The 15,929-nt window shown below is 35.1% G+C and overlaps 1 protein-coding gene across 6 annotated transcripts in view; it reads left to right on the top strand.

Annotated features, from left to right (window-relative positions):
- The window catches only part of CNOT4 (CCR4-NOT transcription complex, subunit 4), a 163,141-nt gene that overhangs the window by 89,992 nt on the left and 57,220 nt on the right, over window positions 1-15,929 (top strand). For 3 of the 6 annotated variants that reach the window (XM_012642782.1, XM_012642780.1, XM_012642784.1), the window contains 4 exons: window positions 4,825-4,911; window positions 5,653-5,754; window positions 6,488-6,613; window positions 9,877-10,001. In XM_012642782.1, the coding sequence (XP_012498236.1) occupies window positions 4,825-4,911; window positions 5,653-5,754; window positions 6,488-6,613; window positions 9,877-10,001 (440 nt within the window). Of the gene's footprint in view, window positions 1-4,824; window positions 4,912-5,652; window positions 5,755-6,487; window positions 6,614-9,876; window positions 10,011-15,929 lie in introns of all 6 variants that reach the window. The other 3 variants (XM_012642781.1, XM_012642779.1, XM_012642783.1) reach the window with 1 other exon arrangement.

Genomic DNA, 15,929 nt, shown 5'->3' with positions numbered 1-15,929 from the left:
CGGGCCCAAGTGTTTTTTATTAAATACTACCACTTTTAAGTATCTTTTAAAATTCACTTAATTTGTCTATATAACCTTTTCAGTTTTTGAAAAACTTAAAGTTGACTTCACCGAAAACTCTGAAGAATTTTCAAATTGTTAGTGTTACTTTCAAGCCAAAGAAGATCCATATAGTTTACTTACCTTTTTGTTGATGAACAATTTGATATTTGACTAAATTCAGATTAACAAAATGGGAGAGTTTAGGAATAATTAAGGCTTAGTTTGAAAATAATTTTTGTACATCAGAAAGCTTCATACCAAGATTAATTGTCAAATATATTCATTTATTGGCTAATAGAAAAACTATCTTAGAAGACATGGTAATTAGATGTGATGATTAGATTACAGACAATGATGATTGTCTTCTAAGTCCTAAAATGGTAGATTTGTAGTGACCTAATTCATTTATTCTGAAAATTAATTCTTGAATACTTAACACATGCTAGGCATTTTGATGTTGGAAATAAAGTAGTTAGCAAGCCAGACACAGTCTTTACCCTTAGCAAGCTTACAGACTAGTAGGGAAGACAATTTCAGTGCTTACGTGTGTGTTGAGCATTTATAAAAAGGGAAGTACACAGCTCTTTGGGAACATATAGCAGTTGAGTACTTAGTGTGGAGATTCACAGAGGCTCTCTGAGGAAGGATAATTAGGGTAGGCTTGAAGAATTAATAGGTGTTAGCTAGGCAGCATACATGAACAGTAGTTTCCCAGTGTGATAGCCCGAGAGAACAGCTTGTTTGAGAAACTAAAAGACTTAAAAGACACAGCAGTTCATTTTACAAATAAGAAACTGAGGCAAAGGGAAGTTGCGTGACTTGCCTATGGTCTTACAGCTCCTGTTCCACTGTATACTGATGATTGGGCCACTTGTTCACCCACTCGTTCATTTATATTCTTCTATCCATCTGATTACCAAGTTTTTGTTTTTCTCCGTAGTGTCCATGAATATTTGACTGTGTTCCCAAAGAATATATAGCAGCACATTTTAGTCATTAGGCATACCATTGGATATTTGTAATTCTGTCACATGGCCTTTTATAGTCTGTTAGTACTAAAACTGGCCCACTGTGAAGTAAATACATAACAGCAAGTATTTAGATAGTGTGCTGATGTACAGGGTACTCTGTCTACTCCCCTTACCTTTTATTCACTAGAATACTATTTTGCTGGTTATTTAGGCAGAATCTTAAATGTTCAAGTTAATATGGAGAGTTTAAATTCTTTGAATTTCCCCTACTTGGGCGGCCTGTTTCTTATCAGCCACTAGCCATTTGCTAATACTTTGAGGCCCACCAATGTTATATATTCACGTAATTCTTTTTGCTCAATACTAAGACAGTTCAGTTTTTCAGTAAGCATTTACTGAGTACCTACAATAAGGCACTACATGTGACACTGAGTATAAACTGGATAAGCAGCAAGGTAGTACCTGCTTATTTACAAAAGTAACAATACATAGGAGAAGTACTATAGGCTATGGAAGCACAAAGGATAGTACCTGATCTTGGGAGGGAGGTAACTACCCCTCTGCTGTCTTTGGGGTAAAGTGCCTCTGGCACAGGAACTGTACAAATGCTTCTGGATGAAAAAGACCTGGATCTGCAAGTGATTTGTTTGGCTGGAAGATTAGAGTGCAATGGTGAGAGATAAGGTTATCAAGGTAAGTAGTAATGGATCATGAAGGGCTTTCTAACCATGCTGAGGAGTTTGCTCTTTATCCTAAAGGCAGTGGAAAGCTGTTGAATATTCTCATGAACAGTAACATAGCTAGGTTTGTGCTTTGAAAGTATCTTTCTAGCTGCAGTGTGGACGTGTCAGTATAATTATATAACAATCTTATGTCGCTATGAAGGTGTTATACCTGAATGTTGGCAAGATACTGTTTCCATAAACCAGTGATATTCAGCCATATCAGATTCAGTGCCCACTTTTTAAAAACTAATATTTTATAACATCCCTTGACTTTATTGAAATGACTTCTTGACAGCATAATTTGTCCACACACATAATTTGAAAAAAATATATAAAGGAGAAATAAAAGAAAAATAAATATGGAAAGACTATTTCTTTTTTTTCTTTTCTTTTTTTTTTTTTTGAGACAGAGTCTCACTCTTGCCCGGGCTAGAGTGAGTGTGGTGGCGTCAGCAACCTCAAACTCCTGGGCTCAAGTGATCCTTCTGCCTCAGCCTCCCAAGTAGCTGGGACTACAGGCATGCGCCACCATGCCCAGCTAAATTTTTCTATATATTTTTGGTTGGCTGATTAATTTCTTTCTAATTTTAGTAGAGACGGGGTCTCGCTCTTGCTCAGGCTGGTCTCAAACTCCTGAGCTCAAACAATACGCCCACCTCAGCCTCCCAGAGTGCTAGGATTACAGGCGTGAGCCACCGCGCCCAGCCTTTGGAAAGACTATTTCTACATGTAAATTCTTGAGAATTCTGTTGCTTGAGAACCTTGCTATTCAAAGTGTGGTGTCTGGGCCAGTAGCATTAGTATCACCTGGGAGGTTATTATGCCCACTGTCAGGCACTGCCTCAGATCTACTGGATCTGAATCTGCATTTTAACTAGATTTATATGTGTATTCAAGTTCTTGAAATACTATTTTACACTATGTAATAAGGTAGTAAGATTCTGGCACTATTTGTAGAATCACTGAGTGTGACAACTGCAAATGCAGGTTGTTACAGGTGTATATATTGGCAGCTCAGCTTCCATGAAATGCCAATGAAGTGATTTTTCTGAAAAAAATCTTAGTAAAATTTCAACCAAAGCATGTGTAGTCTTCCCTTAATTATATATTCTCTACTTTTCTATAAATTTAATATATGTCAAAACTAGGAAAATACTTTGTGTTTATATGTAATATGGATTTGTTTCCAGGTTCACTTAATTATAAACAGGCTTTCTCAGCTTCATGAACATCTTGTAGGACATTGAAAAGTTATGCGGGACTGTTTTTTATTGTGCAGGGCTAGCATGAGCCTTGTAAGACATTCCTGGGTCCTATCCACTGAACGCAGTAGTGTATCCCAGTTGCTTTTACAGTCTCCCCCAATACAAGCTTCCACAAATTTCCAAAATGCCCCCTTGAGTGTTTCCCTCATTGAGAACTACTGCCGTAAGCTCACACGTAGGAGATGCTGATATAGGATAACCTGTGACCAGCCTGAACCCTTGGGAGCAGGTGTTTGAGCTGTGAGGCCAGTTGCTGAGTTGGTGTACATCCAGCTGAAATATTGAATGCAGTTCCAAACTCCACTTGCCAGAAAGCATTTTCAAACTATACTCTTCCCTATCCCTCAACCCAGAGACTTTGTTAGGAATAACCTGAGAGTCATTGCATTAGCCACTATTACTATCATATTCCTCAGGGGATTTGAGTGGAAAAAAGATTAAAGACCAGTGTAATCAGCTCATCTTCTAGTACATTAAAATTGGCTGTAGCAAACATCACAACCCTATACTTACAAGCACCTACAATAAAGTGTGGTAAGGTTAATTACTTTACATGAATTAAGTTGAAGACTAAGAATTAGTGATACACCAACCATAAACTATTTCATGAAGCTTTGAGTCTGTCAAATGCAGAACATTGTAGCTAGATTATAAGTGTGTGAGAATATTATCAAACATTGAGAGAGAGCTTGCTATTTGGAGAAATTGTAGGAATAGTAGGTCTAAAGGTAAATTCTAGGAAACCACCAAATTAATTTTGAAGTAATTGCAAATCATGGGAGAGGGTTTTCTGGTTTTTTCCTTTTCTTTTCTTCCCTTTTTTTTTTTAATTATGTCTGTTCCTTCTCAGGCAGGTTTTCTGGTTTTGTTTTTTAATTTTTTGTAGAGATGGTGTCTTGCTGTGTTGCCCAGGCTGGTCTCAAATTCCTGGCCTTCAGCTATCCTCCTGCCTCAGCACCCCAAATTGCTGGGATTACAGGCATGAGCCACTGCACCCATAGCAGAGGTTTTTGTATCAAGTTACATACTGGTCAAGTTAGCCAAGGTTAAGTTTGTAAAAGAAGCTAAAAGAATTCATATAGCAATCACAAAGTAAAAGGGGTGAGATAAGTATGAGGGGGAAATAACTACCAAGAAATAACCAGGTAATAAAGAAAGAAATGTACAAATTTGTTTCCCAAATGATATTTACCAAGAAAAGAGGGAAAAATAACCCACAGGGCAGTTGAGAAATGGTGAAATTGATTGACATAGGAAACTATATACACAATGATAAATCATAAAGCATAGAAGGTTGAGGGGGCACTCTGTTATATTTTTAATTTGTAGCTATAAGTAATATTTTAATGTATATCAAATATATGCAATAGATTTATGAGTAAGGACTGTCTCTACTCGTGTCTGTTCTTTAGTTCTATCCCTGCTGTGATATGTAATTTTGGTCATTGGTTTGAGAATTACTTTCTTACAAGGATCATTTATTAATGTAGTTAAGATCTTTGATCTGTTTTATGTTTAAAAATACTGTGAAGGTAAGATCTCCCCATATTATTGTTATAGATATTAGAACACAGTAGACAATAGCAAACTTACTGAGTCTCAGTTTCTATTCAGTGGGTCAAAAAAAGAATAGCTTTTAGACTCTTGATCTCTTGTGAGGTTAGCTTCACAAATTGCAGTTAGGAAGTAGTCACATTTATTAGAAAACTTTAAAAATTAATATTTTCTTTTCACTGAAGAGGGATGGTGAATGTTCCCATTATAAGGATAAAGTTGATGAAAATGGGGACAGTTTATACCTTATTTCTTCTTCTTTTATAGGTTTTAAAACGACCAGAATATTTTGGGAAGTTTGGTAAAATACATAAAGTTGTCATCAATAATAGCACATCATATGCAGGCTCACAGGTAACTAATTATAGGGATTTTTGCCTTTCCTCCCTATGGTCTGGGCTTGACCTGGGCTGTTCAAAAGGAAAATTTGCTTTCTGTGATTAGAAAGCTTGAGGGACATGGACTTAAACAGTGTAGTGAACTCCATTGGTGGGGTGGGGGAATTTTTGGTGCTCACTTGACCCTTCTAAGACTTAATAGTAAATTGATAGTAAGGGGGAAATAGGAAAACAAAGATTTAGTGATGGAGTGAAGGGGAGGGGTAGTTGAGTCTGTTATCAGGCAATCTGATAATTAGATAATGATTTCTAATTCATAGTATTTTTAGGTATTGAAAACTTAATGGAGCATCTTTGTTATGCTGGTATTAGCAGATAGAATGCTGTTATAGTATTTATTTTTGACAGAACACAGTATGACACAGTGTCTTTAAATCTGATTTTTAAAAATCTATAAATCTCAAAAATTTTTTAACCTTCACGAGCCTGTCAAATGACTTTTTAAAAAAATAAATACCAAGCAAAAGATAATATTTTATTCATATATGTTATAGTCTACTTTAAATCAGATAAAACTCATTAAGTGTGATTGCTTTTAGTATTTAATCAAAACTGCTACCACTTCTAATTATTGTCATTACTATTAGTAATAGTGGTAGTAAAGGTCTTTAGAATTTCCTAGGTTGTAAAAGAAATTTTTTTTAAGTGTTGTTTAATTTGAAACTACTAACAGTGAAGTGGGATGTTTTCACTTTAGGGTCCAAGTGCCAGTGCTTATGTAACCTATATCCGGTCAGAAGATGCTCTCAGAGCCATACAGTGTGTCAACAATGTGGTAGTAGATGGAAGAACACTTAAGGTAATATGGTCCTCTTGATATTTTTTTCTTTTAAAAGGGAAGGGATAAGATGTATAAGTTGAGGAGAACCTAGCATTTATATATTAAATTTGAAGACTGTTAATTTTAAGATTGTGTCTTAGGTATCCTTACCAACCTATGATAACTAATTTGTTTACTGCTGACTTATACAGGGTTCTGTTTTACTAGGTAGGAATAAACATGTTGATTATTAGGGGATAATCTTTACAAATCTCCCATTTTTACATAAAATTTTGTGAAAATGGAACCATTATTCTTCTCATCAGAAATGGTAATGGTTCTAATTTTTTATTCTGAAATATCTGGTCATTGATTCAGGTTTTAGCAAAAGGTCCCAACAAACAATGCTTTATCTAAATAGAAGGATGGCATAATTAGAAAAAGGATTTGCCTTCTTATGTGCCTAACCACTCATAACATGGAATGGATCTTTGTCTATCTCCTCTCCTGATGTATAGGGAAGAAGATTTGGGTATTCAAGTTCTGGAAGCCATAGATTGAGCCATTTTCTTTAGTTCTTCCAGATGAGCATCATCTGTAATAAATCCTACCAGTGATGGTCCGTTTCTGTAGTATTCGCAGCCATACTTCTTGTTTTGTCTTGTCTATGCCTGGTTTTAAGTGAAATGAAAACACTAAATATGGAAATTTTCGTTGTGGTCTCAGTTCATATTTTGAGTCCTCTTTTCCCTTACCCCCTTTTTTCCTGCAGGCATCTCTAGGTACAACAAAATACTGCAGTTACTTCTTAAAGAATATGCAGTGCCCCAAACCCGACTGCATGTATCTACATGAATTGGGGGATGAGGCTGCAAGCTTCACAAAAGAAGAAATGCAGGTAGTAAAGTCATGTGAATTATCAACTTTGTAGAAAAGGGAGTACTTTTTCTTTGTAAGTTATAATTGTAAAAGCAAAAACTAAGAATTTGATTTTTTTAAAAAACAAATATTACTTTAAAGTAGCATTTTCTAAACAAAATGTTCCAGAGAATGTCCATTCTGCAGCATATTGTTACAATAAAAATGGATCTATGGTCAACTAAGTTTTAAAATGCTAGATAAATGAAGATAAACAGGTTTCTCTATTGTAGGACTTCTCAAAGTCTTTAATATGCTAATACATGTGTAAGAGGGGGATGTATAACTAGAACTTAATTGACCAAGGAAAGCACTTTGGGAAATGCTACTTTAAGGGGAATGTCAACAAAATGAAAGGTAAGTGGAATACTGTACTTATTAGTTGTTTTGTTGGCCCAATCTCTACTTTTTACAGAGCATGCCAGAAAATAATATTCTGTCAATCAATACTAATAAGCTAACATTATTTTTATTACAGTGATTCTCCCAGTGAAAGCGTCCCCTGAATCATATCCTGTAAAGGATGTATCGAAGGCTTAATATCCTATGTTCTTTTTTACATATCCTCTTCTCCTGTCTCCTTTCAATTTGTAGTATAAACATGCCTTTACAAGTAAAAATATTGACCATACGGCATATTAAATGAGGATTATACCAAAGCACAATGCTGCACTTCCCTATTGTAGATGAGGACTTCAGATTGTTGCTGTGGACTTTTCAGGAATACTTCTCATTTAGAAGGTGGGGGGCATTCATTGCTACCTTTCATTCTCCAGGTCAAACTAGAGAAAGTCTGGTGGGGACTCCTTTAAGAGAATATTGTTAAATAAAATGAAGTATTACCTTTTTTGACTTGGAGCTAGTACAGATTAAATCCCATTATAATAAATGCACTGGAGTTTCTTGATAGTATGGTTTTTATGATTAAAAACAATGTTAAAATAAGGTCTATCTGATATTTAACAGGGACGTACTGATCTCTTACTTCAGTATATGCTTTTTTGTTGTGTTTTTTGAATGAAATTTAAGATGGAACCATTTCAAACTAATTTTAGCTAGTAGTGAAGGTATACTTTACTGACATGTTCGGTTACAGTGAAAATTTCTATCAAAGAATATCCAAGGCCCAATTGATCTCATTTAAAGCTTCATTGGCCTGGGTGTGGTGGCTCACGCCTATAATTCCCGCACTTTGGGAGGCCGGGGATAGGGGGTGGATTGTTGAGGCCAAGAGTTCAAGACCAGCCTGGGCAACACAGCAAGACCCCATCTCTACAAAAAAGTTATAAAAATAGCTGGATGCGGTGGCGTGGGCCTGTAGTCCTAGCTACTCAGGAGGATAAGGCAGGGGGATCCCTTGAGCCCAGGAGTTCAAGGCTGCAGTGAACTATGGTCACACCCCTGCACTCCAGCCTGGGTGACAGAGTATGAGACCTTGTCTCTAAAAAAAAAAAAAAAAAAGTAAGTCTTATTGAACTATAAAAGAAAATGTACAGACAGTCGTTTGGAACTCGTTTGTAATGGGATTTAACCTGTCTTTATGAACTGCCCCTATAGAATCATTTTAATATCAGCTTGAACTCTTTGTGGCTAATGAAAGCCATAATAACTCCTGAAGTATTGATTGCAGCAAGAATTTTCAAGGCTTTTCATGTTTTAAAGATGTAAAATCCACATCTAAATGTATTTTTAAAAATAATTTAAAATTTATTTCATAGCGTTGTCCTGAATTCATCCTGCTCTTTACCTGAGTTTAAATTACTTTGAAAAGGGATTTCTTTGTTAAAAATACTTCCTCAGTGTAGAAAGGAAATTTGAATAAGGTATATCATGGCAAAAATCAGAAAATCTTTCCTTGTTACTTCATAGTTCAGAATTTAGTACCATGGGAAATATTTATAGGTCCAATTGAAATAGGCAAGTAGCCTCTAAGAACAGGGAACGATGCATTGTGCAGTATACGTGATACAGTTGAACTCAATTAAATGACATTGCCCTCACTTGTTATTGTTTTGCTTTTGTTTTGATCTGTTCCATTTTGATTTTGCCATAATATCTATTTAGACCGTAATTTAAAATAATTAACGTCCCTGAAGGTAAGTAAAAACACTTTTCCAGTCATGATATGCATTTAAATAGTAAAAAGTTACTCAAAGTAATTAATTTTATTATCATTTATTTTTGTGTATGATTAGCTTCCACAATCTTTGCCTAATTTCTCCCATAACATTTGTAATGTTGCCTTCTGATACAGCTACCCAATTATAGTAAATGCAGCGTTCTCTTGTTATGTATAGCAGCCGTCCCCAACATTTTTGGCACCTAGGATCTGTTTCATGGAAGACAATTTTTCCACAAAAGGTTGGGGGTGAAACTCAGGCAGTGATTCAAGCCATGGGGAACAGCTGTAAATACAAATGAAGCTTCACTGGATCCTGCCTAGCTGCGGGCCACTCACCCTTGATTGCTTCTTTGTTGCTAGTCTCATGTCTAAATTTAAAGCATATAGGATGGGAGTTGGCAAACTTTTTCTTAAAAAGGACAGTTAGTAAATATTTTAGGATTTGTGGGCTATGCAGTCTCTGTCACAACTACTTCACTCTGCCATTGTAGCAGAATAGCAGCCATAGATAGTATGTAAATGAATGGGCATGACTGTGTTCCAATAAAACTTTATTTATGAAAATAGGTGACTGGCCATAAATTGTTGACCCTTGGTCTAAAGTTTAAAATACATTTTTATTTTACTCTTGGTAACAGTGGAGGAGAGAGTAAAAACAAATTAATGAAATTTTTGCTGAGTGTCAAGGTAATATATAGTAAAACTGTTCATCTGTGTTAATCTCTGAATTAAAAAGGAGATTGATTGATCAATTGATTGTGGGCAATTTTCAGAAAACTCAGTAATGACCTGTTAGAAGACTTAATTCTTACATGAAAGATTTGGAAGTAGATTTAAAATGTACCTGTATAGCTTTTGAGCTAGTGAAAATATTCTCTCCTTAATATGCTTTTCTATATAATAAAGAGGTTAATTTATGGAATATATATCATGTGATTTTATTGGCATCATTTTCATTGGTCTGGAAGTTTTGCAATGTCATCCTCACAGGTTTCTCTGACTTCATGAAAATACCTTTTATGTTCTATTTAGCATATATTTAATAATTCAGAAGGTAATTCAGTGTTTTATACCAGCCATTTTGTGAATCCCACTGCAGTTTTAATTATTTCTTTCATTAGGCGGGTAAACACCAAGAATATGAACAGAAGCTACTTCAAGAATTATATAAATTAAATCCCAATTTTCTTCAGCTGTCTACGGGTTCGGTTGATAAGAATAAGAACAAAGTGACACCACTGCAGAGGTATGATACGTAAGTATTGATATTCATACACTCAGACATCTTACCCTCACATCTGTCAGTCTTTTCATTCTGTCTTTTTCAGGCAAAAACCTGTTGACAAGGTTTGTCATTTATGCAGAATTGTTTAGCTATATGGGAAATGTTGAGTGACAATTTCTGGGTTTGAATATTTGCTGCCTACTGCTCCCTGATAATACTTCAGACCAGCCTCTTGATGGCTTCACCTTTTGCAGTGATTTGCAGACGACCTTGAGCCCAGGGAACACCCTCCTTAAAAAGGAAATTAAAGGATGTTGAGTATTAAAAGGCTCTTGTCCCCTAATTGAGGTTTTTTTTTCCCTGATATAATAAGAGGGGGAAAATACTGTAAAAGAAAGATTGGAGTTATCTAAAGGAAGCATTTTAAAGTTGGGGCAGAAATACTCAAAGATGTCTAGTCCCAGGATTACTAAAATTATATCTTGTGAGTGAGGAGAGTATTCCATATTCAGAATCTTATTTATCTTAGGAGGCAAGTCACCTTCTATCTTCCACCCCCAACATAGTTTTGGGTAGACTATATTGTGTCAATGTTTAAACAAATTTATAGTCTTTAGTACTGAGTCTCATTCTGATAAGATGATCTTCGTATCTTGGATTGCATTTGATTATGGCCTGTCAGAAAATCACGTAATTAAGAAATGTAATAATTTTAGGATTTTACTCTACTCTGAACATTCCATGAGTTTGATTTGTTCTGTTTTTTTTTATTGATAAGTTTAACTTTTATCAAATGAATTTTGAAAGTAAATAGCTATAATTAATTTGGATATGTTAACTGTCTTTTCTTTTTAATTTTAAAGTTAAATTTTTCTAAGTGATGTTTTAATGTCTGGGTGTTAAATATTATAGCCCAGTGTCTATTTAGTACTAAAATAATGTAAGAACCATCTTTCAAATGTAGCTAATAATAACTACATGGATTTTTGTCTGAGTCCATTTCTTCAAAAAAAATTCTTGTGTTTAATTTTTTTTTTTTTTTTTTGAGACAGAGTCTCACTCTGTTGCCCAGGCTAGAGTGCTGTGGTGTCATCCTAGCTCACAGCAACCTCAAACTCCTGGGCTCAAGCAATCCTACTGCCTCAGCCTCCCAAGTAGCTGGGACTACAGGCATGCGCCACCATGCCTGGCTAATTTTTTCTATATATTTTTAGTTGTCCAATTAATTTCTTTCTAATTTTAGTAGAGACGGGGTCTCGCTCTTGCTCAGGCTGGTCTCGAACTCCTGAGCTCAAACAATCCACCTGCCTCGGCCTCCCAGAGTGCTAGGATTACAGGCGTGAGCCACCACGCCCAGCCTTGTGTTTAAATTTTTTAAGTCCTTGTTAATTCCCTTTGATAATAAATATTATTTAATATTAAAGACTATTTAAATACTTATTTATACACACATACATACATGTGTACATGTGTACATACATGTGTACACATGTATGTATGGGTGTATATAAATAGGCCACAAAGCAAAACATAAAGTTACTGTATAGTAAACTATGTAAAATTTGTTTATATCAAAGCTAAGAATAAAGGCTCATTCCAAACAGAGATCTTTCTGGTTTGACAAGCTTTGATCTTTGCCTTTGATCTTTTGTACCCATCCTTTTCTAGCCCTGTATATTTATTTTATGTTGAACCATATGCTATTACTTATCTCATTGGTTGCCACCTCTTTAGTACTTGGTATAAGAATGAGGTTATTGTAGTAAAACGTTTATTTCAGATGCTTTTAACATTTATACACATCATTGTTCTCATTAAAAATGTTGTCATTCTAATTTAAGTCATATTCTGTGTTTATAGCCCCTAGTGATTTCAGAGCAAAATCTAAAATTTAGATTATCTCTTTGAGATAACATTTTGTTACTTTCTGAATATAAAAGTAACATGTTTTTATTGAAGGAAATGTGAAAAATTTATGAAAGTATACAGAAGAAAATAAATATTGTATGTGATCTAAATACCCAGAGCTTTTCACTGAAAATGATTTGTGTTCAGCAGTCCCTGAATAATATCATTTCATTTATTATAATTCATTTCATTTTGTTACATAATTTCATTTTTTTATAATGATGAGAAAAAAATTGACTCTCGCCTGGGTCACTGTCAGGAGTTTGCATGTTCTCTCCATGTCTGTCAGTTTTTTCTGAGTACTCCAGTTTCCTCCCACATCCCAAAGCTGTGCATGTTAGGTGAATTGGCGTGTCCGAATTGTCTCAGTGTGAATGCGTGTGGGCATCTGTGTGAGTGCACCCTGTGATTAAATGGCATCCTGTTCAGGGTTGGTTCCTAGCTAGCACCCTGAGCTTCTGGGACAGGCTCTGGCCACTGGTGACCCTAAACTGAAATAAGTGTGTTGGAAAATGAATGAATATAAATTATAGTAAAATTAAAATTTTTATAAGATAGTTACATAAATGCATGACAATAAATGTTGTGGTATGAAAGTGGTCAGTGAGCCCACCATGTTAGTTATTGTTTGTGTTTGAACTGTGTGATGGCAGAAGGTGCTCCTTACAATTTTGACTTTGCAAACTTTTGGTTCTTGATTTAACCCACCACTGCTACAACCTCTGTCACTCACTGATTGACCAAAAATTGGGTAATTATCTTACTTGTTTTTATTAATCTTTCTTAAATGTATGTATAGCTCACATTTATTTCAATTTTAATGTTAGAAGTGTTTGGGGTCTTTATTTAAAAGTTTGGTGATGTTTATGTGATCAGAAATACACTGTAGGAACATAACCCTGGTTTATGTAAATTAAATTAGCCTATGGTAAAATTGTCTTCATTCTATCTCGTTTTGCTTAAAGGTGTAGTTTCTAAGAACCTATCGATGACGTTAAATAAGGACTTACTGTATTTCTCTTTGCATTGTGTATTTCTTTGGTCCTACCCAAGAGGTATGTTTTTTACTTCTTCAGGGTAAGTTGAGAATTAAACTTCCATGGGAAAAAAGATACTCAAAAGAAGGATTCCATTTTCTTGTTTCTTGGCATTCCTAGATAGTATCAGTTTTACAGGAAAAATTGCAAAAAGCAAAGCCCGGAAAGTTATAGATTGAGACACAACTTAAAATGTAGTTTTCTCTTATTTTAAATTAAGCCAAGGTACAAATCTTAAGAGTACCATAGCTACTAATCTTCACTGAACCCTGACATGGTCCCCTGATAAACATATTTGTTAGTAAGTGAAATTTTCTGTAATATGTCTTATTCCTCTCTCAATGAGCAGAAAATTCCAAAAAGGAACATGGCATTTGTTCCCCCACCATTATTATTAATTTGACAGTATTATCAGTCACATTGAGTTTTGAGCTATAGATGTGCTATTTTTTAATATGAATAAGTTGCTTTGAAATGATGAATACACAAAATGTGAGTGGAAATTGAGAAAGCCACGCAATAGTGATGCTTAAGGACTGGATATTTTATTTTTAAGTTTGGAGCTTTGAAATACCTTCATTAAATTAAGACACTATTTATGTACCAACTACAAACTGAAAGGAACAGGAGCTGGGTGGGCTACTGTGCCCAGGACAGTGAGCAGACCTAGTTATAAGAATTATGGAGTATGCAGATCACTCAATATAAGTGGTTATGACTTGATAGTGTGGCTCAGACAAGCCACCATTAAGGAAATGGAGATGTTTGGCTTTAGACTTAGGTGGAAGGAGGGTTGAACAAAAATTTGCTGTCTTCTTTGTTCATTTACTCTCCTTATTAGTTCCTGTTTGGTATATATTGTTGTTTTACTACAGGCAAGAAAACTAAGTTTCAGAGTTTAAATAATTTACCAGCATCCCACAAAAATAAGTGATAGACCAGATTCTGGTCAAAGTCTCTGTTACTTTAAAGCCCAAGCTCGTTCTTCCACTCTGCCATAGCTTAGTCTAGAAGATGTAAAATTCTTAGAAGCAACTCTCAGGAAAACCTCTTTAACATTAATCAAATTAATTAAGTTAAATGAAACCGAGCCATAACTATATATAGTTTGACTTTGAAAATCTCTAGTTCTTGAAGCTTAATATTGCAGGATAAATATAATGGATGGACTGTAAATTCCTAGGAATTGATGATTTTTTAAGGAAAATTTTCCCTACACCACAGATTGGTGGCAGTAGTAGATTGGCTAAAGAAATGGTGAAAAGAAATTTATACAGGAATTTATTAATTTTTATTACATTGAGAGGAAGTGTACATCTTTAAAAAAATACTGCTCTATTCTTATTGAAAATCAAGTATAAGCTCTGACAGACCTGAAGATGTAGTCAGAATACCTTATTAATTCAGCAGAATTGGAATGGTCACTGCATGAATCTTGTTCTCATACCCTGGCATTATTTGGTAAACTCCTGAGATTTAGAAAAGGTATGGTCCCTGGTTGTAGAAAAAAGTCTTGAGCAGAGCTTCTTAAATCGTGGCTAGGCCTCAGGATTATCTTTGAACTCTGAAATTTTATGTACAATTTTACATTTGTACACATTTTTCTTGAGAGGAGATCCATGACCTAAAAATAGTTATCAGTTATTGATGTAGATGGTGCTGCTCTGCTGATTCCTGTAGGTAGATTAGAGGTGAATTCAGGAGTGGCCAAAAGCAGTGATTCTCAAAGTATGGACAAGTGCCATGAAAGGTGGCCTATGTTTTGTAAAATTGATTTTCAAAAAGATATTCCGTCTTTTATTATCAGTAAATGATTTATAGTTCCCCACTTTTAGCTTTGCACAAAACTAAGGGCTATTTACTAGTAAACTAAGTGGATGAGTTAAGGTTTGCTAAAATTTTATGTTTACATTAAAATTAATGGATTATTAGATTATTTTGAGTTTATATCCTAGAATCTTATTTCTCTTAAGTTTTCTTCTTGTGTTATATTTGGATATATACAGTTACTATATATGTGTATATACAGTGGAAAACTAGTAAGCATGCTGAGGTATCTTGTATCTAAGTAGAATAGTCAAAAAAGAAGTTAGAGCTACTGGTATAAAGTATTTAATCTAGAGAGTGGGATGGGATGAGTGTGGGTGAGGGGCAGTTAGAGATAGGGTTGTTTATGCCCTTGTTTCCTACAATAGAAGAAAGGCACATCAAACAAGCAGTTGTGTGTTTAAATTCAACTTAAATATATAGTATTAGGTTGGTGCAACAGAAATTGTGGTTTTAGCGTTGTCAAAATTTGCCATTTGACATTGGAATACATTCTTAAATAAGTGTGGTTATGTTATACATCATTTTAATGCACATTTCTCGCTTTATGTTTTTTTGCTAATGAGTTATTACTTGCTGTTTTATTTTATATTTATTTTAGAGTATGGAAATGATGTTAGACAAAAAGCAAATTCAAGCTATTTTCTTATTCAAGTTCAAAATGGGTCGTAAAGCAGCTGAGACAACTCACAACATCAGCAACACATTTGGCCCAGGAACTGCTAATGAACCTACAGTGCGGTGGTGGTTCAAGAAGTTTTGCAAAGGAGATGAGAGCCTTGAAGATGAGAAGCGCAGTAACCAGCCGTCAGAAGTTGACAACGACCAATTGAGAGCAATCATCAAAGCTGATCCTCTTAAAACTACATGAGAAGTTGTCGAAGAACTCAACGTTCACCATTCTATGGTTGTTCGGCATTTGAAGCAAATTGGAAAGGTGAAAAAGCTCGATAAGTGGGTGCCTCCTGAGCGGACCGAAAATCAAAAAAAGTGTCATTTTGAAGTGTCATCTTCTCTTACTGTACACAACAACAACAAACCATTTCTTGATGGGATTGAGACGTGCAACAAAAAGTGGATTTTATACAACAACCAGCAACGACCAGCTCAGTGGTTGGACCAAGAAGCAGTGCCAAAGCACTTCCCAAAGCAAACTTGCTCCAAAAAAGGTCATGGT

Source organism: Propithecus coquereli, unplaced genomic scaffold, assembly GCF_000956105.1.
Source record: "Propithecus coquereli isolate 6110/MARCELLA unplaced genomic scaffold, Pcoq_1.0 Scaffold186, whole genome shotgun sequence".
NCBI classification, from domain to species: domain Eukaryota; kingdom Metazoa; phylum Chordata; class Mammalia; order Primates; family Indriidae; genus Propithecus; species Propithecus coquereli.
This window is presented reverse-complemented; position numbering and strand designations above follow the sequence as displayed.